We start from the raw sequence: 25,623 nt of genomic DNA, 5'->3' as shown, positions 1-25,623 counted from the left end.
AAGGAAAGAATAAAATTAAGAATATGTATAAAATGTTGGATATTTATCAATTGTGTCTAAAACAGGGGCACCTGGGTGGCTCAGTGGGTTAAAGCCTCTGCCTTCGGCTCAGGTCATAACTCCAGGGTTCTGGGATCAAGCCCTGCAATCAGGCTCTCTGCTTGGTGGGGAGCCTGTTTTCTCCTCTCTCTCTCTGCCTGCCTCTTTGCCTACTTGTGATCTCTGTCAAATAAATGAATAAAATCTTTTAAAAAAAATTGTGTCTAAAAGAAATTGAAAAATATATATTTTTTAATTTTCGGAGAATGGAACCATACCTCTAACCCCTTTATAATATGCAGGTCTTCTTTTTTAATATTAATATATCTCTTTTTTTTTCTTTTGACTTATTTATTTTTAGAGGGAGAGTACACATGAACGCAGGGTTGGGGGTGAGAAGGGGCAAAGGGAGAGAGAAAAGAGAGGATCTTAAGTAGATGTTCCACAAGGCGCAGAGCCCCATGCAGGGCTTGATCTTACCACCCAAGTTCATGACCTGAGCCAAAAATCAAGAGTCAGATGCCTAACTGGCTGAGCCGCCCAGGTGCCCCTTAATATATAACTTTAGAACTGTTAATATTTTTTTAAAAATAAGAGAACTTATTTCTTATTATTCATGTTATATAAAACAAGTACAGATATATATATATATATATAAATATATCTATATATATATATCTCTATATAGATATATATATATATGTGTGTGTTTTTTTTTTTAAGTAGTCTCCATGCCCAAGGTGGGGCTTCAACTCACTACTCTGAGGTCAAGAGTCACATGCTCTAAGGACTGAGCCAGCCAGGTGCCCCAAGAATCCATCTTTAAAGTACAAATTAACTTTGGTCAAATATCACAAATATAAGCCACTGTGAATAAGTGGCATAAGAACTGAGAATCCTATTCTTCATCTTCCTTAAACAAAACTAGCCATAGTTAACAAGTACAGATACTTTTAAGCAGCCAAAATCCTTTACCTCTTCGACTTTAAGCAACCATCCCAGTCCTGCCCCTCAAACTGTCTCTCACATTAATTTCATCTGCTTTCCCTAATTTATTTCCACGATTTGCAATCTTTCTCCTTGAATCATTATGGTTTTTTGGGTTGTTTTTGTTTTTGTTTTACTCAAGCTAAGCTGAGTAGCAAACATAGGCTTTACACTTCTAAGTAAAGCTAGCAGGGCCATCTTAATATGTCCTTTTACTTGTAACTTCACAAAGAAGCGAGTCAGTATCTTTTTAAGAGCAGAAGACTTAGTATCTACCTCACAAGTTAGAAATAATTTTTATATATTCTCTAATAGGGTGGGTGCATATGTCTCTTATAGATAGATCCTTAATATACAATATATTTCACCAAAGCAGTCTTAGAAGTCATAAAGGACTTAACCCAATGCTGAGAAATATTATCAATCGGTCTCTCTCTTTCATTTTTCTCTCTCTCCCTCTAATGAATATTATGAATAATAAGTAATATGCTCACCCTCTGGTGGCCAAAATCAGAAATATATTTTCATTTTCCTGGATTATACCCAAAATATGATTAGTGTGGTGTATTAAATTTCTGTATCATATTCAACCTACACCAAAAATAGATCTAAAAGAAGGCTTCTGGCTTAAAAAAAAAAAAAAAAAGCAACAGATCTACTAGAATATCTAATGAAAAATCAACAAAACTATTAAATGTAGTTGTCTTAATCTGTTAGTTAATGACATAAAAACAAAATCTGGGTAAATAGAATTTAATAGTAATGAGCCATTTTGTCTTACATGTCTATTTTTTTTTTAAGATTTATTTATTTGATACAGAGAGAGAGATTACAAGTAGGTAGAGAGGCAGGCAGAGAGAGAGAGGGGGAAGCAGGCTCCCTGCTGAGCAGAGAACCCAATGCGGGGCCTGATCCCAGGACCCCGAGATCATGACCTGAGCTGAAGGCAGAGGCCCAACCCACTGAGCCACCCAGGTGCCACTTATGTGTCTATTTTTAATATGTCCTAATAATTAGGAAAAGTTCATACTGCAGGTAAGTTTAGTTTAATTTTCCACCCACTTTATTCTACTGTCCAGGAAATATTTACTGCATATCTATTGTGATTCTATGCTATATACTAGAATTATAACTGTCCTTGCTTTCAGCCTTTTACCTTTACAGGCAAAACTAATCAGTTATTCCCATACAGTATGACGAGTGCTACAACAAAGAATAAACATGAACTTTTGGGGCCACCAAAGTAGTTGTTGTAGGGCCTTGATCAGGGAAGGATCCTTAGAAAAAATGACATATTCACTGAGACCTGAAGGAGGAAGAGGGAATAGAGAGATAGTTACTATTCTTTTTTTTTTTTTTTAAGGATTTTGTTTATTTATTTGACAAAGAGATAGAAAGCACAAGTAAGCAGAGTAGCAGGCAGAGGGAGAGAAGCAGGCTCTCTGCTGAGCAGGGAGCCTGATGCAGGGCTTGATCCCAGGGCCCTGGAATCATGACCTGAGCCGAAGGCAGCTGCTCAACCAACTGAGCTACCCAGGCACTCAGATAATTACTACTCTATAGGCAGAAAGAAACATTGCATCCAAATGGCCTGAAGTGAGAGACAATGTAGAAACTGGAAGAAGCTATAGAAGTGTGGGTGAAAAGAAATGTCAGAGGTGAGAAGAGAATCTGAAGAATATTAGAGAGAAGACTTTAAAATATACACTATAGGGTGTCTGGGTTCCTCAGTAGGTTAAGCATCTGACTCTTGATTTCGGGACAGGGCATGATCTCAGGCTGCTGTCAGTGACACAGATGGAACCAGGATGGGACCCATAGCCACATTTTATCAAAGGTATTGAGAGGTAGCAGAATCTGCCACCTCAAAACGTGCTCCTTTAACATGTGGATTGTTTTCAGCTGAAGGCAATTAAGACCTACCGACTTGGGAAAATCTTATTACCTCTCACTTAACTGCCTAAAAGAATTTAGATAGATGGCCTGTACCAGACAGCTATTACTATAGTTTTTTTAATATCAGAAAGACTTATCTCCATAGCATGGCAAACATCTGTTTAGCTAACATTCACTCTTCTCATCTTCCTGTGAATTGTCTTCTTCCACTTTGAAACCCCAGACTCCTATCCTCTCTCCTCTGCTCAGGATGATATATAAGCCTCAATTGGCTGACTGCCTGCGAGTCTCATGTCTTTCTTGGGCTCCCATATGTACATAATGAAATTTCTTTTTCTCCTGTTAATGTCTTATGTCTATTTGACTCTTAGACCAGCCAATGACTCTAGAAAGCGAGGCTAGATACTTGGTTCCTAGACCTGTTTTGAAAGCAGAGGCAGAACTATAGTTGTATTAGTTGCATTAATTTAGCTCCACATTCTATTTTGTTCCCTACTTATGTTTTATGCATCTCTTAACTTCATACATGATCAATCACTACTACTCCCTATTTACCCACTGACTGTAGAAACCTAATGGGTAACATTTGTCTTGAAATTATCTGATGTACTAGATCATACCAGGTCCCAAACGGCCCCTCATTGTCTGGAAGAATGCATACCGCCAACTTTTTTCAAGGCCTCTCTCTTCCTGGTTCAAGAAACTCTTCACCCTCCTCTCATGTATTCACCTCCTTTCCCAAACATATACGAACTGTCCTTAGGCTCAAAAGGGCAAGGCAGCTTTGGGAATGATCTCCTGACTTCTTCTTGGGCTGCTCTTCTGATAATAAAGCTCCCTTTGCTTAAAAACCGGGCTCTCGGGGCGCCTGGGTGGCTCAGTGGGTTAAGCCTCTGCCTTTGGCTCAGATCATGATCTCAGAGTCATGGGATCAAGCCCCGCATCCGGCTCCCTGCTCAGCAGGGAGCCTGCTTCCCCCCTCTCTCTCTCAGCCTGCCTCTCTGCCTATTTGTGATCTCTGTCTGTCAAATATATAAATCTTTAAAAAACAAAAAAACACAAAAAACCGGGCTCTCAAACATACTGTGTATCAGGTGCTCGGACAAGCTTGAGTTCAGTAACAAAAGAAAGGGAAAAATTTTCCCCAGCAATAACTTGAATGCTTTTAGCTAACCATTTCTTTGAGTAGTTCAGGGATACAATATCATTTTGCATGAGGAAAGCTGAAATTCCATACAGGTACCACAAGATACTATGCATGCTCTAATCCAGTAAAATGTCTATTGCCGCAAGAATGAACTTTAACACATGTTTCATAGTGTGCTTTCCCATCTCCTGGATGGCTAAGGCCCCAGGTTCTGTGAGTTAATGCTATTACATTACATTCTGATCTGTCTCATCTTATAGATCATTTTTGGTAAGAAAGGACAGATGATACCAGAGCAGACTGTATAGTTGAAGAAACTGCATATACACTTTCTTTAGAGCACCAGCATTATATTTGCATGGCCTCTGACATCTAAGAGAGTTATAAGATTATGGTTCAGGTTAAAGATCTTCTCATCAGGGAAAACATCCCTGAATTTGTGATTTGCTGCAGTTTTTTTCTCATTTGTTCAAATGTCAAATCACTCACCAATCACTACCATCAGTTGTCATGTCTACTGTGCTATGGTACACTAAGACAAGAATCCCCTCAGAAGTAAATTCAACACCCCATCCAGACCTGTTGCTCCAATCATACCGCCTGCCAAATGGCTGCCAGTATGGACGATGGTGGAATAGCTTCCAGGGCTTGAATACCTACAGGGCCAGAAGGGACTGGAGGAAGAAGCATCAGTTCAAAGCTGAAAAGGTGCATCAGGAGTAAAGGCTGCTGGTGGAAAGGCAGGTTTTGAAGGGGCTATACATTAGCAGCAGCAAAGAGAAGGGGCCCAGGAGGCTCCCTGGTCTTCCCCAGCCACATGCTTGTGACCACAGTGGCATGGATGGGAGTCTGTGACCTTTTGGGCTCCTGGGACAGAAGAGTGAGAAGACAGGGTGAGAGCCCAAAGCACTAGCTGCAGTTGGCCTATTTTCATTTTCTTTGAGTTTATTTTTGGTCAGTAAGACTAAACCAAAAGTATACAGGATTTTGTAGAATTCATCAAATACTACTTTTTAAAAGCTTATCTGTAATTTTATTTATTTTTAAAGATTTTATTTACTTGACAGAGAAATCACAAATAGGCAGAAAGGCAGGCAGAGAGAAGGGGGAAGCAGGCTTCCCACCAAGCCTGATGCAGGGCTCGCTCGATTCGAGGACCCCAGGATCATGACCTGAGCTGAAGGCAGAGGCTCAACCCACTGAGCCACCTGGGTGCCCCAACTGATAATTTTATTTTGATTTACTCTTGGTAGATGAAATAGGCCCAGATTTCTCATTAAATTAATAAGAAAGTCACACATTAAAAACATTATTATTTCTATTTTATATTTATACTTTAATCATAAAGTATATAACATGGGTATAAAATATAAACACATACAAATTAAATAGATTGTTTATGTACATCAGTTAAATTGATTAGCATTTAGTTTAACAAAAATAACAGACTAAACCTGGAAGAATTCTTAGCTTGACAGCCTCAAGTAGAAAACAATATTTAAGATACAAGGGAATACACACAATGATATATCCATTCTTGTCGTTCATTCAGAGGCATTACATGTTGACAAACCTGCATATAAAAATAGAAAACTTTTACTTTCCCTTTACATATTGTTATTTTTGGCTACTTTTTAAACAGGGTAACATTTCTAGGTCCTATGCAAAAATATCCCTGTGCGGATAAAATTCTATACCATTTGTCCTTAAGTGTATACCTACAATCTATGATCTGATGTCTAACAGAATAATACAGCATAAATTCTACTCAAATATAGTAGTTGATATTTGGTGTATATAAATGTGAGGTAGGAGTAGTAGAAAAGGGAGTAGTGGAAAGAGAAGTATCATTTTTTCACTAAACCTAGAGCATTTTCTTAAAATTCTCTTTGGGATTCTGTAGACTCCTTTTTATTCGGTTTTAGAATGTTTTAGGATTTCATGGACAGAATGAAGAAAGGGTAAGTAAGAACAGAAGGCTTTTTCTTTCTTCCCTTCACTAGAGTAGTTTCAGAGTCCCTGCCTTTGAACCCCTAGCTAAATTAGAAACCCACAGCTCTGCTAACACTAGAAACTACAGCTGTTCCTGGCTCTTGACTTAGATAACTTAAGTTGTCTAAAACTTAAGAGGCCTTTTCTCTCTCAGGTTACTTTGGAAAATCTTAATAGTATAGATAAAAATATTTTGGATTAGCAAAATTCCCATTTATTATAAACATTACTTTGTCTTTCTATATGATGTTGGAAAGTGTTTTCACTTACACCATTTTATTTTTATCTTTACATTAATCTTGTGAACTACCTAACACTAGTAATATTACATTAATTTTACATTTAAAGAGACAGGAACAGAGTGGGTAAGTGAATCTCTCATAATCACTGGACCAAATAGTGAGAACTGAACTAGAACAAAAATCTCCTAATATAGGATGATAATAATATGAATATCATATTTAGAATAATTTTCTACTTTATTTCATACTTCCACTTATTCATAGTATTATTAGTAAAAATGTTTTTTCAAACAATAAAACAAAAAGCTTAAATTAGAAAACAATACATTACCATTGTAGATTTTGATGCCACTTCTACTGCAAATATGTTGAGTCCTCTGTTATTTACGCAGTTTTTACTTAGCTCATTGTTGATGTGAATAATCACTTTATTATCTGACTATAAAAAAAATTTCATAAGTTGCCAGTCCTTTCTTTAATAAATACAAACAAATAAAATGATTATTATAAACATTTTGTAAGTCTTGTGATAGAGGTATTCACAAGGTCTACAGAAATATAGAAAATACCATAGAAACACAGAAACATTAGCTTAGACTGGGTTAGCAAGGAAGACCTTAAGGAAGAAGCAATACTTGAGATAATAGATGATAGATATTAGATAGCCTCTGAAGCTGGTGAATGAAAGATACATAGGCACCAAAGTATTCCCCTGCTAAGAAAGCTACAAGCACTCCCGAGTGACTACAAGGGGACAGTATAACATTATACTACCTAGATTCATTTCTCAGCTCTACTACTCAGCATGTGACATTCTGCAAGTTATTTAATGTCCCCATGCTTCAATTTCTTTGTGTGTAAAATGTGATTAGTACTTACCTCATTGGGTTGTTGTGAGAAGTAAATGTGTTAATAAATGTAAAGTACCTGACAAATGAGAAACTCTAAAATATTATTATTATTATATCATTTTGATGCAGGGAAGTTTAGTCTTCCTTGAGGGAAAGGAAGGAGATGGAGGGTTGAGAAATGATAGCTAACTACAGAACAGAGAAACTGTGGTTAAGATAGTGACTCCCATCCACGCTTTTAGTTTTAATAAAACATAGAACGGAAGGGAAGGCATGCTGGATCTTAGGAATCACCCTCCAAAGCTTTATGATCCACTTGAAGACTGGAATCTCCTAGCTGAGGACCCTAACTGTTTTTATGAAGTCCAAGTCCTCCACCTCATTTTCAAGATAATATATATAATCTGTACCCATACCACCTATGTTATTTATCTTTGTACTACTCCTCCAAATAAAGTTCTCTGTTTCTACACAGAAGATATTCCCACTATTTCCTCTACTCTCCACATTAACCCTCTTACATATTACTCCGTACACTGTTTCTGTGCTTCTAATGGCTGTCTCTGCATATCTAATCTTTTTTTTTTTAAGATTTTATTTATTTATTTGACAAAGAGAGATCACAAGAAGACGGAGAGGCAGGCAGAGAGATATAGGGAAACAGGTTCCCTGCTGAGCAGAGAGCCTGATGTGGGGCTCGATGCCAGGACCCTGAGATCATGACCTGAGCTGAAGGCAGCGGCTTAACCCGCTGAGCCACCCAGGCGCCCCTCTGCATATCTAATCTTAATTTGTCTCCAATCCCATACCACTGTCCCCTTCCCCTCATCACAAGTCTTTCCTTATCTTCTATAGTCCAAATTAACATCAAGCACAAGAGATGCAAATATAGTAAAACTACTGCACAAGTAAGCAGTACCAGATAATTTAACATTTAATTATTCTCTGATCTATTTTGAGAGTATTAATTCTGTCTCTCCAACTAGGCCAAAGCTCCTTAAAAGCAGAGATCGTATTACAACTGATAGTGGTCTCTTTTGTGACTAGAAGAGTTAGTTACATAGTATATATTCACATTGACTCAATACTCAGCCAAACTTTAAGCACTTTAAGAAATTCATGGTAAGCATAAAAATAATGTTAAGTATCACCAGGAACTAAAAGAAATAGCCAATAGTCCTAAAAATCCAGCCATCTTGAGTAAGATTTTATGAAAATTTATGTTTCCAGAAAGCTGAGTATCTCTAAGCATTTATATTCTCTTGGCCTGCAATATCGGTAGTAGCAGGATGGTAGCCAGAGTTAGCAATAATTGGCTTGATAAAAATAGGTCCTGGGCAGTGGAATATATTAGATAAAATGATGACAGTCTATAGAATTTCTAATATTTCAAAGTGTGGAAGAAGTAGGTCTAAATTTTTTCTTTACTTTGTCTTATTTCTTTAAAACCCAATGTCTGTTATTTGAAATAGTTATGTATGTGTGAAGATTTGTAATAACAAACTAAATAAAATACTTTGTACCCATATTATGCTCTATCTTCAGAGATCTCCAGATATTTAATTTTCATAATACAATTATCTCAAACTTTAAAAAATGTGTAAAAATTATCATGCTCAGTTTGAATTAGAAGCCTGAAAAGAAGAATTACCCATTATAAATATTATTAATATAATGTGATATTAATTACTGTGCAAGAATAGAGTAAGAAAGAAGATGGAACATATTAGTAAACAATGCAGTTACGAGGAGAACACCTCATAAATAATACCTTGTTTTCAATAACTGATGTTATCCAGGTGTCACGCTTATAAGTATGTACAATTATATTTTCATAGCCATCCATTACCCTGGCATCGCCTTTATTAAGGACAGATTTACAAATGGCCTTCTCAAGTTGCCCACTGCATGCCTCCATATGGACAGCTTTAATTCTTGGCTTGCATTTGTCTGCATAGATATCGATGATAAATGGGCATGCCTGATAGGAAAGAAAAAGTGAAACTTGTTTTAGCTTTCTGATAAAATTAAAAATAATCTGTTATTAATATGTTTATGACGTGATTTAAGAAGATATACTGTACCTTCCAGCTTGTCCTTCTCATATACCTTTAAAAGATTTTAGCAGTATGAATTCAATAATAAAAAAGCATAAATTATTTTTTGTTAGCATATAAACTGACAATGTTCACAAAAAAAGGAAAGAAAACTATAATCTCAAGCAAATCAGTAATCTTCCTATCAGCCACAGCACCATCCCTCCATTTGGTTTAAAATTAAATATATAGCATATTAGTTATTTAATTTCCTATTCTAACTTTAAGACTACAGAAAGAAATCCTCAAAGGACTGTAAAAAAAATTAATCTATTTAAAATTGAAACTTAAATCATGGATATAGAGCACCAAAAGGAATGTAGAAAACAAATTCACAGTTCAAAGTTAGTGTAAAAGCACATTTAAAATCTGAGATCTAAATGACATTCTGTATTTGGAAATGGATCTTTCTAATGTCTATCTTTTAGTCTTTACCAGAGCCAACATGATGATGCACACAGGAGCCTTTGTCTCTCTATCCAACCAAGTCTTCCTGCCTTGCTATATTCTTGCTACTCTGATCATCCAGATCCTAGAACAAATAAAGCTCTTTCCCGTGTAGAGACTTTGTGTATAGTATTCTATCTGCTTGGAAGGTTCTTTCACATCTTTTTACATAGGTACCGCATTCTCCTCCTTCAGATTAAGGCTTAAGGGTCACGTCTACAGAGAGAGTTGCTTGGATCTCCCAGTCTCCTTCCTGCCTATACTATTCTTCTCTAGTTTGGTCTATGGCTTGTTTCTTTCAAAGTGTTTTTTAAATAATTTTATTTATTTTCCAATTAATTAATCATTCTCCATTGTGGAACGTAAATTCCATAAAGGCAGGAATTCTGACTATTCTATTCACCATTTATCCTCAGTGCCTCTTTGTTACAGACTCACCACATGGTAGGCATCCAATAAATATTTGTTGAATAAATAGTGAATTTATACATATTGATGGTCACCTTTTTATTTGGAGGACAAAATATAAAAACCTGAAATTAGTAAAACATGATCAGAAATTTTTATTTTTAAATAAGTTTTTAATGATTCTTTTTTTTTTTTTTTTTTTAAAGATTTTATTTATTTATTTGTCAGAGAGAGAGAGGGAGAGCGAGTACAGGCGGACAGAATGGTAGGCAGAGGGAGAAGCAGGCTCCCTGCTGAGCAAGGAGCCCGATGCGGGACTCGATCCCAGGACGCTGGGATCATGACCTGAGCCGAAGGCAGCTGCTTAACCAACTGAGCCACCCAGGCGTCCCAAGTTTTTAATGATTCTAACCTTTGGCAGTAATAAAGTTATTTTTATAAGAGAGACAGTAGAGTGAAACATCACTGGACTAGAAAACAGAAGATCTAGGTTTGTAATTGGATTTTGCCATTTGCTAGCTATGTAGTCACTTAACTTTTATGAAGTTTAGTTTCTTTAAAGGAAAAGTGGGAATAATTAATATATATTCTGCCAAGGGTTGTTGGAAATATCTAATAGGCAATATGTGTGAAAATATCTTACAATGTAGAATTCTAAAAAAAGAAAAGATTTGTGATAGTTAAAAGAATATATAAATATATAAATCCTTTGTATTTATATTTATTTTATTTTATTTTAATTCCAGTATAGTTAAAATAAAGTGTTATGTTTCCGGTATACAATACCGTGATTCAACAATTCCACACTTTACCCAGCGCTCATCTCAAGTGCCCTCCTTAATCCTCATTACCTATTTTCACACATCCCTCCCACCTACCTACCCCTACATCAATCCTTTAAATCAAATGTTACCACATATATACAACCCTATCACTAACAGAAACTATCCAACATATTTATACCAATTTGTTGATTATGATGAGTTGTTATTTTCTCCTTCTTATATTACTATTTGCTGGTATAAACAACTCTAATTGAATTGTAAACAATTCTCAGTCCAACAACTCTATAAGCCTTATTGAATGACGACAATGTTTTCACTGTTATTCTGTTAATCAAAAGTATCCATGCCAAGAACAGATTTTCTTGGATGCCCCCGTACCAAATCCTGACTTGTTTGTGGATGAGTCTTATATTAAAGAAAGAAACAAAAAACAATACCAGACTTCACATACAGTAGTCTCTCATAAAATCTGTTTCCTTACCATGAAATATATTCAAATGACTAAACTGTGGCTTTTTCTCAGACATAAGAGAGTAAAATATATAAACTAATAGCTAGTACGCTTTTAGAATAACTAACTTTTAAAAAATGCTGTAGAAAAAAGGAGGATTTCCCCCCTCTGATCAAGTACCCCTTAAAAATGAAGGAGGAGGGAGTGCCTGGGTGGTTCAGAAGGTTAAGGGTCTGCCTTCGGATCAGATCATGATCCCAGGGTCCTGGGATCAAGCCCTGCATCGGGTTTCCAGCTCTGCTTCTCCCTCTCCCACTTGTCTTACTATGTCTCTCTCTGTCAAATAAACAAATAAAATATTTTAAAATTTTTTTTAAAAAATTAAGAAGGGGGAAGAAAAAAACAAAAATAAAATAAAATTGAACAAGGGGTGCCTGTCTGGCCCAGTCAGTAGAGCATGCAACTCTTGATCTCAGGGTCATGAGTTCAAGTCCCACACTGGGTATAGAGCTTACTTTAAAAAAAAAAAAAAAAAAAAAAAAAAGAACAACAAATACATTATATGATATCTAAAATAATGACCATAAAGGAAGAGACTCAAAGTAAAAGAAATTCCATAAAAGCTAATATAGTATATTATAGATACAAGTAGTTTAAAAGTACTATAGAAACACTTTAGAAATATTAAAGTCTGTACATAAAACAATAACAAAATAGAACAAATCCATGGAGAAGTTTAAGGATTCCATCACAGATAGGCAAAACCTGGACTGCTAAATTCTGAAGCACTGTGTAATGATTGTGTTCTAAAAAAAAATGAGGGTAAGATCTGGCAAAACCAGAATGTCCACCTAGATACTAGATAAAATCCTCCATGAAACAACTCATTCCAATAGGGATAAACTGGCTATAATATTAATCATTGGGGAAAAACTTTCCTAAGATAATGAAGGATGTGGTTAGTCCATGCTTTATCTGTAGGTAAATTGACCTGGAAAAACTGTGGTATATGAACTAAGACTAGGCTCCAGAAGACTCTCTAAGCATTTCCAAATTGATTTTATACAGTTGAATCTTTTTCTATGATTTATGAATATGTACTATTAATAACAATACAGTTATTTTCAGGATAGGTCAAAATATTTCACTGTTGAAAAGCTACAACCAGGGCACCTGGCTGGTTTGGTAGAACTCTTGATCTTGGGGTTATGTTTGAGCAGCATGTTGGGTGTAGAGATTACTTAAAACCTTTATTGGGATGCCTGGGTGGCTCAGTCCATTAAGCGCCTTCAGCTCAGGTCATGATCCTGGGATCCTGAGATGAAGTCCCACATTGGGCTTTCTGCTCTCCCTCTCCCTTAGCCCCTACCCCTGCTCTTCTCTCTCTCAAATAAATACATAAAACATTTTTTAAAAACTTCACTTATTTTATTTTATTTTATTTTTAAAGATTTTATTTATTTATTTGACAGACAGAGATCACAAGTAGGCAGAGAGGCAGGCAGAGAGAGAGAGAGAGAGAGGGAAGCAGGCTTCCTGCGGAGCAGAGAGCCCGATGCGGGGCTCAATCCCAGGACCCTGAGATCATGACCCGAGCCGAAGGCAGCAGCCCAAACCACTGAGCCACCCAGGCGCCCCTAAAACTTCACTTATTTTAATTTAAAAGTTTTTTTTAAAGATTTTATTTATTTATTTGAGAGAGAGAGCGCTGCACAAGTGGGGCAACAGGCAGAGGGAGAGGAAGAAACAGACTCTCCACTAAGCAGGGAGCTGGATGCAGGACTTGATCCCAGCACCCTAACATCATGACCTGAGCTGAAGTCAGACGCTTAACCAACTGAGCCACCTAGCTGCCCCCCAAATAAAACCTTTAAAAAACAAAACAGGGGTGCCTGGTTGGCTCAGTCAGTTAAGCCAGTCGGTTAAGTCAGTTAAGTCCAATTCTTGGTTTCAGCTCAGGTGGTGATCTCATGGGTGTGAGATGGATCCCTGTGTCGGGCTCTGGGCTCATCAAGGAGTCTGCTGAAGATCTCTCTCCCTCTCCTGCTCCTTTCTGTGCACGTTTTCTCTTCCTCTCTCAAATAAATAAATAAATCTTAAAAAGACTTCTTTTAATCTCAGAAATCCTTCTTGCCTATGGCTTCAAAGGTTAATGACATCAGTAAATGCTATAGAGTATCTTATATTGCTTTTCACTAATTTCTCTTATTAACTGAAGACATGTGTAGTAGATACAATATTATTCATAGATTAGATACTGATTTTGCACCACAGGCAGAATGTGGGATTCACTGAACATTAGGTAAGTAGGATATAAAAAGTTATTATAACTACTCACCTCTTATTTTTAAAAATGGCAAAAAAGTTATAGAGAACTTTTCAGTAAAGAGGTTTATGAGGGATTTTGAATGATGTCAAGGCTAGGACTTAAACCAAAGTCTCCACACACACAAAATTTAAAGCTTGTTGATGTTAGTGTTACCCTCCTGAGCTGATTTATTTAGAGAAAGGACAGATACTATTTTTAAGAATATGAATGACAAATATACTGTTATTTGATGCATGGCCCGAAACTCATAATTTCTTTATTTTACCTGACTCAAAAATATAGAAGTTAAGAAATACTCATTTTTATTATTTCTCTGGTTTACTGCAAATCTTAATAATGATAGCAAATACATACACAATGCTATATATAAGCCAAGTACCATCCCAAGTGTTTTACACATATTAACCCAAGAATCAGAATTCCAATTCTCACATAGACACATTCTCCTTATTTGCAGGCTTTATTCTGTTAGGACAAAGAATTCCCTATAGACATGAGACTTCAGCAACTAAAACAGCCATTGTCAATTAAGAAATATGGTTTTTTAATTACCAATTTTTTTTTCTGCATATCATAGCTCAAACTCTTTTGTTCCTGAATTATTTCAATGCTGGAAAAACTAAATTTCATGTAAGAATAGGAACTTTGATAAACTAGCAGGAACACACTGCTATACTCACAATTCATTCATATATTGAAATTCAAGGATATGAGTGCCCAATTCAAAAGTCATGTGTCAGGAAAATGTTCATGGTGTAAAATATTATGGACCTTAAACCCATTGCAAAACTTTCAGACTGCTTTACCTCTGTCAATTCCAGAGCTTTATTGTAGCCCATTGAATGCAGAGTTACCCAAAGGTCACGAGGATCTCCTTCTCGATCATTGGCTTCCATTAGATTCAGATCCATAAAGCCCTGTCTTGTTAGTTCATTCTTCTTTGTATCAAAATTGTCTGTAAAAACAATGAAAAGTTTCTCTGTTACATAATTTTTTAAAGATTGATTTAGTTATTTCAGAGAAAGAGCAAGTGAGCTGGGGAAGGGACAAAGGAAGAGCAAGAGAGAGAAGCAGACACCCTGAGAAGCACAGACTCCAGTGAGGGCTCTAGCCCACAACCCTGAGATCATGCCCTGAGCCAAAATCCAGATTCGGATGCTCAACTGACTGAGCCACCCAAGTGCCCTTCTTACATAATTTTAAAAGTCATACAGCTAATAAAAGGCCTATGTGTATTATTACTCATAATTATTTATTTTAAAGTATGCCTTCCTATGATTCCATGAACAATATAAAAATGGAATGAAAATAAGTCAATTGGAGAAAGACAACTATCATATGATCTCCCTGATATGAGGAAATAGAGATGCAACGTGGGGGGCTTGAAGGGTAGGAAAAGAATAAATGAAACAAGATGGGATAAGGAGGGAGACAAACCGTAAGAGACTCTTAATGTCACAAAACAAACTGAGGGGGGGCCAGGGGGAAGGGGGAAGGGAGAGGGTGGTGAGGTTATGGACATTGGGGAGGGTATGTACTATGATGAGTGCTGTGAAGTGTGTAAACCTGGCGATTCACAGACCTGTACCCCTGGGGCTAATAATACATTATATGTTTATAAAAAATTTTCAAAAAGTTAAAAAAAAAAAAAAAGGAATGAAAATGGCTCAAAACATACTAGGGATAGCAAACAGGATCCAACAGCACATTAAAAAGATTATCCACCATGACCAGATGGGATTCATCCCTGGGTTACAAGGATGGTTCAACATTCGCAAATCAATCAATGTGATAGAACAAATCAATAAAAGAAGAGAGACGATTCACATGGTCCTCTCAATTGATGCAGAAAAAGCATCTGACAAAATTCAGCATCCGTTCCTGATTAAAACACTTCAAAGTTTAGGGATAGAGGGAACATTCCTGAACTTCATAAAATCTATCCATGAAAGACCCACAGCAAATATCATCCTCAATTGGAAAAAGCTCGCAGCCTTCCCGTTGAGATCAGGAACACGACAAGAATGCCCACTCTCACCACTCTTGTTCAACATAGTATTAGAAGTCCTAGCAACAGCAATCAGACAACAAAGAGAAATAAAAGGTATCCAAATTGACAATGAAGAAGCCAAACCCTCTCTCTTCACAGATGACATGATTCTTTATATGGAAAACCTAAAAGACTCCACCCCCAAACTACTAGAACTCATACAGCAATTCAGTAATGTGGCAGGATACAAAGTCAATGTACAGAAATCAGTGGCTTTCTTATACACTAACAATAAAAATACAGAAAGGGAAATTAGAGAATCGATTCCATTTACTATAGCACCAAGAACCATAAGATACCTGGGAATAAACCTAACCAAAGAGGTAAAGGATCTGTACTCAAGGAACTACAGAAGACTCATGAAAGAAATTGAAGAAGATACAAAAAGATGGAAGACCATTCCATGCTCTTGGATCGGAAGAATAAACATTATTAAAATGTCTCTACTGCCTAGGGTAATCTATACTTTTAATGCCATTCCGATCAAAATTCCACCGGTATTTTTCAAAGAACTGGAGCAAATAATCCAAAAATTTGTATGGAATCAGAAGAGACCCCAAATCGCTAAGGAAAGGTTGAAAAGCAAAAATAAAACTGGGGACATCACGTTACCTGATTTCAAGCTTTACTACAAAGCTGTGATCACTAAGACAGCATGGTACTGGCATAAAAACAGACACATAGACCAAAAGAACAGAGCAGAGAGCCCAGATATGGACCCTCAACTCTATGGTCAAATAATCTTCGACAAAGCAGGAAAACATATACAGTGGAAAAAAGACAGTCTCAATAAATGGTGCTGGAAAAATTGGACAGCTATATGTAGAAGAATGAAACTCGACCATTCTCTTACACCGTACACAAAGATAAACTTGAAATGGATAAAAGACCTCAATGTGAGACAGGAATCCATCAGAATCCTAGAGGAGAACTTAGGCAATAACCTCTTTGATATCAGCCACAGCAACCTCTTTCAAGATATGTCTCCAAAGGCAAAGGAAACAAAAGCAAAAATGAACTTTTGGGACTTCATCAAGATCAAAAGCTTCTGCACAGCAAAGGAAATAGTCACAAAACAAAGAGGCAACCCAAAGAATCAGAGAAGATATTTGCAAATGACAGTACAGACAAAAGGTTGATATCCAGGATCTATAAAGAACTTTTCAAACTCAACACACACAAAACAGATAATCATATCAAAAAATGGGCAGAAGATATGAACAGACACTTCTCCAATGAAGACATACAAATGGCTATCAGACACATGAAAAAATGTTCATCATCACTAGCCATCAGGGAGATTCAAATTAAAACCACATTGAGATACCACCTTATACCAGTTAGAGTGGCCAAAATTAGTAAAACAGGAAACAACGTGTGTGGGAGAGGATGTGGAGAAAGGGGAACCCTCTTACACTGTTGGTAGAAATGCAAGTTGGTGCAGCCACTTTGGAGAACAGTGTGGAGATTCCTCAAGAAATTAAAAATAGAGCTTCCCTATGACCCTGCAATTGCACTACTGGGTATTTACCCCAAAGATACAGATATAGTGAAAAGAAGGGCCATCTGTACCCCAATGTTTATAGCAGCAATGGCCATGGTCGCCAAACTGTGGAAAGAACCAAGATGCCCTTCAATGGACGAATGGATAAGGAAGATATATGGTCCATATACACTATGGAGTATTATGCCTCCATCAGAAAGGATGAATACCCAACTTTTGTAGCAATGTGGACAGGACTGGAAGAGATTAAGCTGAGTGAAATAAGTGAACCAGAGAAAGTAAATTATCATATGGTTTCACTTATTTGTGGAGCATAACAAATAGCATGGAGGACAAGAGGAGATGGACAGGAGAAGGGAGTTGAGGGAAATTGGAAGGGGAGGTGAACCATGAGAGACTATGGACTCTTGAAAAACAATCTGAGGGTTTTGAAGGGGGGGGCGGGAGGTTAGGGGATCCAGGTGGTGGATATTGGAGAGGGCATGTATTGCATGGAGCACGGGGTGTGGTGCAAAAAGAATGAATACTGTTACACCAAAAAGAAATTTAAAAAAAAAATGCTAGTGAATTATCATTTCAGTTTCCCACAACTCAGCACAAAGCACCATCATAGTTCATGATTTGAATCATGAGGAAATTGTCATTTTTCTGGGTAAGTCCCAACCTGCTTGCTTATCTAGAGTATATACTGATACATATTTTTAAAAATTAAAATGCTTCATATATGTTTGCCACCTAAACACAGGAGAACCTGGATGAATATGATGTAATACCTCCTAAACTACTGGTGTGTCAAAAAGGGAGATGTGGATGGTGCCAGGTTTAAGGAGACTGCTATATGCCTAACTACTCTAATTTTAACCAAATTGCCCTTTGGTCCTTAAAAAACTGTCAGATAATGGGAAACACTTTCGGTTCTATGAATGTCCCAGACAAATAAATCTACGTATATCCATTTTAACATTATTTGTAAGTAAAACTAAATTCACCTAGAAATATCTACACATGGGGCGCCTGGGTGGCTCAGTGGGTTGGGCCGCTGCCTTCGGCTCAGGTCATGATCTCGGGGTCCTGGGATCGAGTCCCGCATCGGGCTCTCTGCTCGGCGGGGAGCCTGCTTCCTTCTCTCTCTCTCTCTGCCTGCCTCTCAGTGTACTTGTGATTTCTCTCTGTCAGGTGAATAAGTAAAATCTTAAAAAAAAGAAAAAAAAAAAAAAAAAAGAAATATCTACACATGTATCATTCCTGAATTTGTCTATTATATGGATAACAAACAACTACTCACCTTGGCTTATATTCTGTTAACTGCCCTACAATAAGAAAGATTTTATTTTCCAGCTTCCAACTGTAATATACCCAAGGAAAATAGGTATTCCTTACGTAAGATATATCTTTTGGATGCATTATTGTGAAAAAAGCAGCAGAAACATAACAATTTAAAACTGATTAGTAGTTTAATAGTAGTATAATTGATTAATGGTATTAATATATTAATAATTTATAGAATTTGGAAAGTGCAAAGAACTTCTGCAAGAAAAAAAGTAAATGTAGATTAAGTTAGGTCATAGAAATGGTAATGATCAGGGCACCTGGGTGGCTCAGTGGGTTAAAGCCTCTGCCTTCACCTCAGGTAGTCCTGATCCTCAGGTAGTCCTGGGATTGAGCCCGGAATCAGGCTCTCTGCTCAGCACGGAGCCTGCTTCCTCCTCTCTCTCTGTCCGCCTCTCTGCCTACTTGTGATCTCTGTCTGTCAAATAAATAAATAAAATCTTTTAAAAAAATGGTAGCCATCAAACTGGGGGCTGGAGCTATAATGTAATAAAGTAAGATGAAAAAAATAATTGATATCAATACAACAAAATTATTACTTCCAAGAAAAATATATATAGATACTATACTATAGAGACTATCAATAAGTAATCTACTTTTAAAACTTAAAATTCTCAATCCTCCATTACTTTTTAATAAATTCATTAATACCCAACAATAAGATTTTCTTTAAAGCTATATAGTATTCAAGACAGTGTGACAATGGCAAAAAATTAGGCACATAGATCAGTGGAACAAAACAGAGAAACCAGAAAAAGACCCACACAAATATAGTGAACTGATATTTGACAAAGGAGCAAAGTCAATTTAAAGGGAAAAAGGATAGTTTTTGTTTTTGTTTATTTTATTTTTTTTATTTGGAAAAAGGATAGTTTTATCAATAAATGGTGCTAAAACAACTGGATATCCACAAGTAAAAAAATAAATATAGACAAAGACCTTACATATGTTGCAAAAATCAACTAAAATGGGTCACAGACCCAAAACACAAATCTATAAAACTTCTGGAAGATAACAGGAGAAAATTTGGGTGACTTGTGTTTGGCTATGTGTTTTTAGATACAACACCAAAAGCACACAATCCAAAAGCATAACATATGAAAAGAAAAAACACCTCAATCAAAAAATGGGCAAAAGATCTGATAGACATCTCACCAAACAAGAGATAGATGGTAAATAAGCATATGAGAAGATCATGTGTCATTAAGGAATTGCAAATTAAAGCAACAAGATACACACCTATATTTTAGGCTAAAATCCAAAAAACTAACACCACCAAATGCAGATGCTCATTCATTCCTGGTGGAAATACAAAATGGGACAGCCAGTTTGGAAGACAATTTGGCAGTTCTTTCAAAATTAAACATAGTTTTATTGTACCAGCAATCAATGAATTGAAATGAATTGAAACAAGTTGAAAACTATACATGCACAAAAATATGCACGTAAGTATTTTTGTTATTAAAGATTTCACTTATTTATTTGACAGACAGAGAACATAAGCAGGGGGAGCAGCAGAGGGAGAAGCAGGCTCCCTGCTGAGCTGGGAGTCCAATGAAGGGCTCAGTCCTAGGACCCTGGGATCATGACCTGAGCAGAAGGCAGATGCTTAACCAGCTGACTGAGCCACCCAGGCACCCCTGCCCATGAATATTAATAGCAGCTACATTCACAATTACCAAAAATTCAAAATAACCAACGTGTCTTTTAATAGGTGAATGAATAAACAAACTATAGTACCTTCATACAATAGAATTATTACTTAGCGCTAAGCGCTGAGCTGTCAAGTCAAAAAAAGAAATCTAAATACATCTGCTAAGTGAAAGAAGCCAGTCTGTAAAGGCTACATACTATATGATACTCCAACAAGGCACTCTGGAAGAGGCAAAACTGTAGAGACAGTAAAAAGATCAGTGGTTTTGCCAGGGGTTTGAAGGGATGAATAGATACATGAGTAGCTAGAACACAAGGGATTTTTAAGGCAATGAAATTACTCTGTATGATACTATAAATGGCAGGTACATGACATTATATATTTGCTAAAATCCAGAGAACTGTACAGTACAATATAACCCTAATATAAGCTATGGATTTTAGTTAGTAAAAATGCATTAGTATTGGTTCATCAATTCTAACAATTGTATCAAAGTAATGCAAGATGTTAAAAGTAGGAGAAATTCATAGAGGGTGGAAAAAGAATATATGAGAGATCTAGTGAATCCTTACTATAAACCTAAAACTACTCTAAAAATAAAGTCTATTAAAAAATAATAAAAATAAAGGTACTTTTAAGTTTAAAAAGTTTATTATCTTACAGATAAATAACACAGATTCATATTATCAAGGAGGATAGATAAAATTAATATTATGTATGATTAGAAAAACAAAAATTTTTAGAACTTAAAAAGCCTAATTCTTTTCAGTATTATTAACACTGGTGAAGGAGAATCCCCTCTAAATCATTTTTTAAGTCAACCAGACTTGGGGACTTTTTTTATAGCAGGGGATTTAAGGTTATGGTATTTAATTGCCTGGATGAGAAACTCAGCTGTGAAATTTTCTTGCTGTTTGATCAGATGACTTACTGTCTTTGATTCTGTTTTCCTTATTTGTAAAATAAGAAATAATAGGATATACCTTAGAGAGTTGATGTATATAAGTATTTCCAACTGGGGGCACCTGGGTGGCTCAGTTGGTAAAGCATCTGACTCTTGATTTTGGCTCAGGTCATGATCTCACCTCAGATCATGATATCACGGTTGTTAGGTTGAGCCCTGCAATGGGTTCTGTGCTGGGTGTGGAGCCTGCTTAAGATTATCTCTCCTCCTCCCTCTGCCCCACCCCCCACTTCTCTTAAAAAAAAAAAAAAAAAAGAAGTACTTCCAACTGGTATATGGTAAATTTTCAAAAAAATGTTAACTATCATTCTACCAATTAAATTATTATTATTTTTTAAAAGATTTTATTTATTTATTTGACAGACAAAGATTACAAGTAGGCAGAGAGGCAGGCAGAGAGGGAGGAGGAAGCAGGATCCCTGCTGAGCAGAGAGCCTAAGGTGGGGCTCATCCCAGGACCGTGGGATCATAACCTAAGCCGAAGGCAGAGGCTTAACCCACTGAGCCACCCAGGCACCCCTATTATTATTATTTTTTTAAGGAGGCTTCAAGCAGGGCCTGAGCTCGTGACCCTAAGACAAAGACCTGAACTGAGATCAAGAGTCAGATGTTTAACTGACTTAGCCAGCTAGGCTCCCCCAATTATGAAACTAAAATTTTATTCATCAAAAACTTTACCCTAAGAAAATTCTAATTATGATTCACTCTTATTGAATGTGCTCTAGTGCCAACAATAATCAAAAGATTGTATCATTAAAGTTGCAAGATGATTATATCTTCCTAAAACTATTCTGTGTATTATCAATCTTGTTATTCAAAGTTTAATAGTATAAACCAACATGTATTTCTTGTTCCTGATTATATTACATAAACTTCCAGTTAAAAAGATATATTTATGTGGGACGCCTGAGTGGCTCAGATGGCTGAGCATCTGCCTTCAGATCAGGTCCTGAACTCAGCATCTTGGGATCAAGCCCTGCAGTTGGGGCTCCCTGCTCAGTGGGGAGCCTGATTCTTCCTCTTCCTCTGCCATTCCCTCTGCTTGTGCTCTCTGACTCTATCTCTCTGTCAAATAAAGTCTTCACAGAAAAAAAAATAAATACTTTTTGAAAATCTTTCTATTAATAATATTTCTACTTTATTTGCTGTTTAGATAGACAGATTTATAAGAATCCCACCTGGCTCACTGACTTTGCCAACCTTAAACCGTCTTAAGAACCAAAGGAGTAGGACACATTACTACCCCAGTGACACCAATATGTGAGTTAATCTGTCTTCTGAATGCATTCTGGTTTTCTTATTCAGTGATCTATAGCTGGCTATGGCTTTTTGGTTTTCCCCTTTGATCTTTCAGTCCTTGGCTTAAATATGTAAGTCCTCCTCTCTTCCCAGACTTCTCCTAAGAGATAACAGAATTTGTCTCATCCTCAGTATTTTTCTTTGCCTACCTTGGTATTTTTGGTGTCCATACCTCCAAGGATGTACTTTCTCCCCCCTGTTCAATGGGGAGACTGCTTCTCCCTCTCCTCTCTGCTCATCTTCTCTCTCTTGCTATCTTGTCTCTCTCTCTCAAATAAATAAATAAAATCTTAAAAAAAAAAAAAAAGAACTTTCTGGAAACTGCTTAATTTTTAGTAAAACTCTAGCCTGTTAGTTCTTTGATGCCCTGTCCTGGGCACAATTCAGGGCTCTCAACCACTTCAGTCCCATTATTATCAAGAGCTGGGACAAAATTTTTTTCCATTCTAAGCTCCAAAGAGCATAGGCTAAAAATGAAATTATATTTAAGTAATTGATATTTTAACTTAAATACTATACCAACTATCAACCTAAGGAAAATAAATGTTTATGTTTTTATGGTCTACAAACAATGTTACTACTTTAAAAAAAAAAAAGAGATTTTACTTATTAGAGAGAGAGGGAGAGCATGAGCATGAGTATGGGGAGTAAGGGCAGGTAGAGGGAGAGGAAGAACCAGGATCTCCTCTGAGCAGGGAGCCCAATGTGGGGCTCTATCCCAGGACCCTGGGATCATGACCTGAGCTAAAAGTAGAAGCTTAACTGACTAAGCCACCCAGGCACCCCTCAATGCTATTACTTTTTAACTGTCCTAATTGCCCTAATAATATTCTATGGAGAAGTTTAACATTTTACTTCTTAAGAATGAAAAGACGCTACATATTTTTATGTATCCACTAAGAAAAAGAAAAGTGCAGGGTACCAGGGTGGCTCAGTCAGTTAAGTGGCTGACTTAATTTCGGCTCATGTCATGATCTCAGGGTCACAGGATCAAGCTCCACATTAGGTTTGGTGTTCAGAACAAAGTCTGCTTGTCCCTCTCCCTCCTCTTACTTGTGTACTCTCTCTCTCTCACATAAATAAATAAAATCTTAAAAAAAAAAAAAAAAAGGAAAAAGACAAGTGCTTACCACGGCAGACAGCCCAAGCATCTTCATCACATTTCTCACCACTTGTTCTCAATTCAAAAAAATTATATTCTTCAAGGCTTAGAAGACCATTTCCATCTAAATCAATTACTTCAAATATATCTAATAAAGTTGACCTAAAATTACAAAAATAAGAAATTATTTGCCTTCAAGACAACTAGACTAAAATGAAGTAATATCAAGGCATTAAACAATTTTTTAAAACTAAAATGTACCCAGATATATTTCTTACTAAGTCTACTTGAGATAAACAAGCTTCTGAAACAACCATAGTATCTCAACACATAGTAGGACCTTAATAAATAGTAATACCCTCCTCTTCTTCCCCTTTCTCCAATCTACTCTCTTCTTCTTCTACCTAATGTTATTATATCTATCTAGGGGATGAGAGAGCCACCTAAATATTTGGATTTCATATTTGATAGTTATCTAAATTAACAGAGCAACTAGCAGGATCTATTTCCAAGGCAGTGCCTACCTAGTCAGGTAGAAATCTGTAGATGTGTGACTAAAGTTGACTTGCTAAATGCAACCCAGAAATGAAAGGCAATCCCAGATCTGTGAATGGAAAATCATTTTCAAATGCCCAGTGAGTGAGTTGAGTTACTGAATTCGAATCTAGGGGTGTTGGCTGGCCAAAGGAAAGGATGGAAGACAGGCTATTGATCTATAACCTGTTTAGATGTTATAGTTCTAGCCTTAATAAACAAAACTTACCTAAATTCTTTTGTAAGAGATAATTCCCCTGTTTCATCTCTATACACAAGTTGGGCCTCTTCAGTTATTGGTTTTATTTCTTTCTTCAGCCTACAGCCAGTTGTGGAAGGAATTAACCAATAAATTCCAGGTCCTAGTTCTCCAGTCCACCCAAACACCTTTTCTCAAAAGAATTAGAAAACAACAACCACCATGAATCTTACTAACTTTTGATCTTTCTTCTGAAAGAGAAGTGTTAAAAGTTAATTTATCAATATTCACCAACTCTATTATGCTTCTGTTAATCTTTTACAGGCTTCAAAATCTTTTTATGGGGGAGCCTGGGTGGCTTAGTTGTTAAATGCCTGCCTCCAGCTCAGGTTATGATTGAGCCCCACATCAGGGTCCCTGCTGGGCAGGAAGCCTGCTTCTCCCTCTCCCACTCCCTCTGCTTCTGTTCCCTCTCTCACTGTGTCTTTCTCTGTCAAATAAATAAATAAAATATTAAAAAAAAAACTTTTTGTTAATGGTAGCCCTGGCACAAGACCATTAGATGTAGTTCATAATATATTTTAAAAACAAATGCCTAACAGTATAGTAGTAAGAAGTTACATAATTTCTCAATCTTCCTCACTCATCTTAAAAAATGTTTGTGATGCAAATATCTTCAACAGAAAGCAGAGATCTTAGAATAATTTTTCAGTCACAATTCCCTAGTTTGATTCAAAATAAAATATTCGAAACAAAAATATGTGATTTGTAAATTAGATTTCAATTACCGAAATTAAAAATATTTCAAGAGTTCACTATTTATATGAACTAGCCACATTTGTAAGAGTGTAATTATGTAGACAGAAGCACTGGAATTCTACTATCATTTATATAATATGGACTATAAAACAAGATGGTAGAATCCCAGATAAACCTACCTTACACAAAATTCTTTTCCATCACAGTATATTTATGAGTGCCAGGACATTTGTATGGGAAACATTTTATTCTTCTGTTTCATAAAAGAAAGTATAATGGCATCTCTCTATGGAACTTCTAGGTGTGTTCTGGAACCAAACGGCTACTTTTAAAACCTAGGGGTTATCTCTGTCAAATACATTAAGCATTTCTCATGGTGTATAATAGCAAGCAAACAGCTATTTGCCCTTCAGCACAGAATCGCCTTAGGGAATTCTACCCAGGATTGTATCCAAAAACTTCCAAAATGCAGATGTATTTTAGATCATCCTGGGGACTCATACACAAAATAAAGTTGCTTATATGAATTCTGGGATCAGCCCTATTTCTGCTCTCACAA

General features: G+C 36.5%; 1 protein-coding gene and 1 pseudogene across 2 annotated transcripts in view; both read right to left on the bottom strand.

Annotated features, from left to right (window-relative positions):
* Nucleotides 1–1,859: 1,859 nt before the first annotated feature.
* On the bottom strand, nucleotides 1,860–4,888 carry LOC131810507 (glycerophosphodiester phosphodiesterase 1-like; annotated as a pseudogene).
* A 452-nt stretch (nucleotides 4,889–5,340) lies between these two features.
* EFCAB7 (EF-hand calcium binding domain 7) overlaps nucleotides 5,341–25,623 on the bottom strand; it is a 50,354-nt gene continuing 30,071 nt past the window's right edge. The window contains exons 9-14 of one of the 2 annotated variants that reach the window (XM_059138232.1): nucleotides 24,336–24,493; nucleotides 23,601–23,734; nucleotides 14,477–14,625; nucleotides 8,926–9,135; nucleotides 6,635–6,742; nucleotides 5,341–5,642 (exon numbers count right to left, since the gene is read on the bottom strand). In XM_059138232.1, coding sequence (XP_058994215.1) covers nucleotides 5,568–5,642; nucleotides 6,635–6,742; nucleotides 8,926–9,135; nucleotides 14,477–14,625; nucleotides 23,601–23,734; nucleotides 24,336–24,493 — 834 coding nt within the window. In that variant the 3' untranslated portion in view covers nucleotides 5,341–5,567. The remainder of the gene's footprint in view (nucleotides 5,643–6,634; nucleotides 6,743–8,925; nucleotides 9,136–14,476; nucleotides 14,626–23,600; nucleotides 23,735–24,335; nucleotides 24,494–25,623) is intronic. The other variant, XM_059138231.1, reaches the window with a different exon arrangement.

The sequence above is a fragment of the Mustela lutreola genome, chromosome 10 (assembly GCF_030435805.1).
Source record: "Mustela lutreola isolate mMusLut2 chromosome 10, mMusLut2.pri, whole genome shotgun sequence".
NCBI lineage: Eukaryota > Metazoa > Chordata > Mammalia > Carnivora > Mustelidae > Mustela > Mustela lutreola.
The sequence above is the reverse complement of the archived record's forward strand: the minus strand, read 5'-3'. Positions and strand labels throughout refer to the sequence as shown.